This window comes from Phytophthora parasitica (genome assembly GCF_000247585.1).
Source record: "Phytophthora parasitica INRA-310 unplaced genomic scaffold supercont2.1, whole genome shotgun sequence".
Taxonomy (NCBI): domain Eukaryota; phylum Oomycota; class Peronosporomycetes; order Peronosporales; family Peronosporaceae; genus Phytophthora; species Phytophthora nicotianae.
Window position 1 is genome coordinate 1,067,674 of NW_008634126.1, and position 601 is coordinate 1,068,274.

The 601-nt window shown below is 52.6% G+C and overlaps 1 protein-coding gene across 1 annotated transcript; it reads right to left on the reverse strand.

Annotated features, from left to right (window-relative positions):
* Positions 1-219: 219 nt before the first annotated feature.
* On the reverse strand, positions 220-601 carry PPTG_20695 (hypothetical protein; the record flags this gene model as incomplete). The annotated part of the gene is made up of 2 exons (XM_008892893.1): positions 220-394; positions 471-601. 2 exons carry the CDS (start codon positions 599-601, stop codon positions 220-222), a joined length of 306 nt encoding a protein of 101 aa, XP_008891141.1.

Here is a 601-nt window from a genome sequence, read left to right on the forward strand (position 1 = left end):
ACTTGATCACCTCGTCAGCCGTTTGCTGGCCCTCTTTAGCCAGCTCTTGAACTCCCGTCTTTCACCGTGGGATCAGATTGCTAAATGGCCACGTGGCTCACAGCCAGCAAAGGTTGGCGTACGTTTTACACCTTTTCCAGTCCTATTTCGTAAAACCAATTAACATTCGGCAAGTGCAAAAGCAAGGTAAAGGCAAATTCGCAAAAGCACCGCAGTAACTTATATTCGAATTTTGATATAATTCAAGAACCGATCGAAGACTTCAACTTCAAGCTGTCTAGCGCGCCAAACCGCAGCTAGCGCGCGAACTCCACGGGATGAGTGACTCTCTCGCGCTACTTTCGCGCCAAACCGCTCTGTAGAGGCCGCGCTTGCAGGTGCTGCAGTCTTGGCGCTGCTTACAGCAGTCTCAGTTCCCAATTTGCACGTCTAAGCCAAGCCAAGCTTCCAGATACCAGTCAAGTACGCACGTTACGCCTTCGCGACGAAGCTTCGGGTCGTCGAAACCGCACGCAACGGAAGCGTGTGGGAAAGTGTTGCCGAAGATCTCGGTGTCAAGCTGGCCACGGCATGAGATTGGGTCCGGCGTCATGTCGGCCAT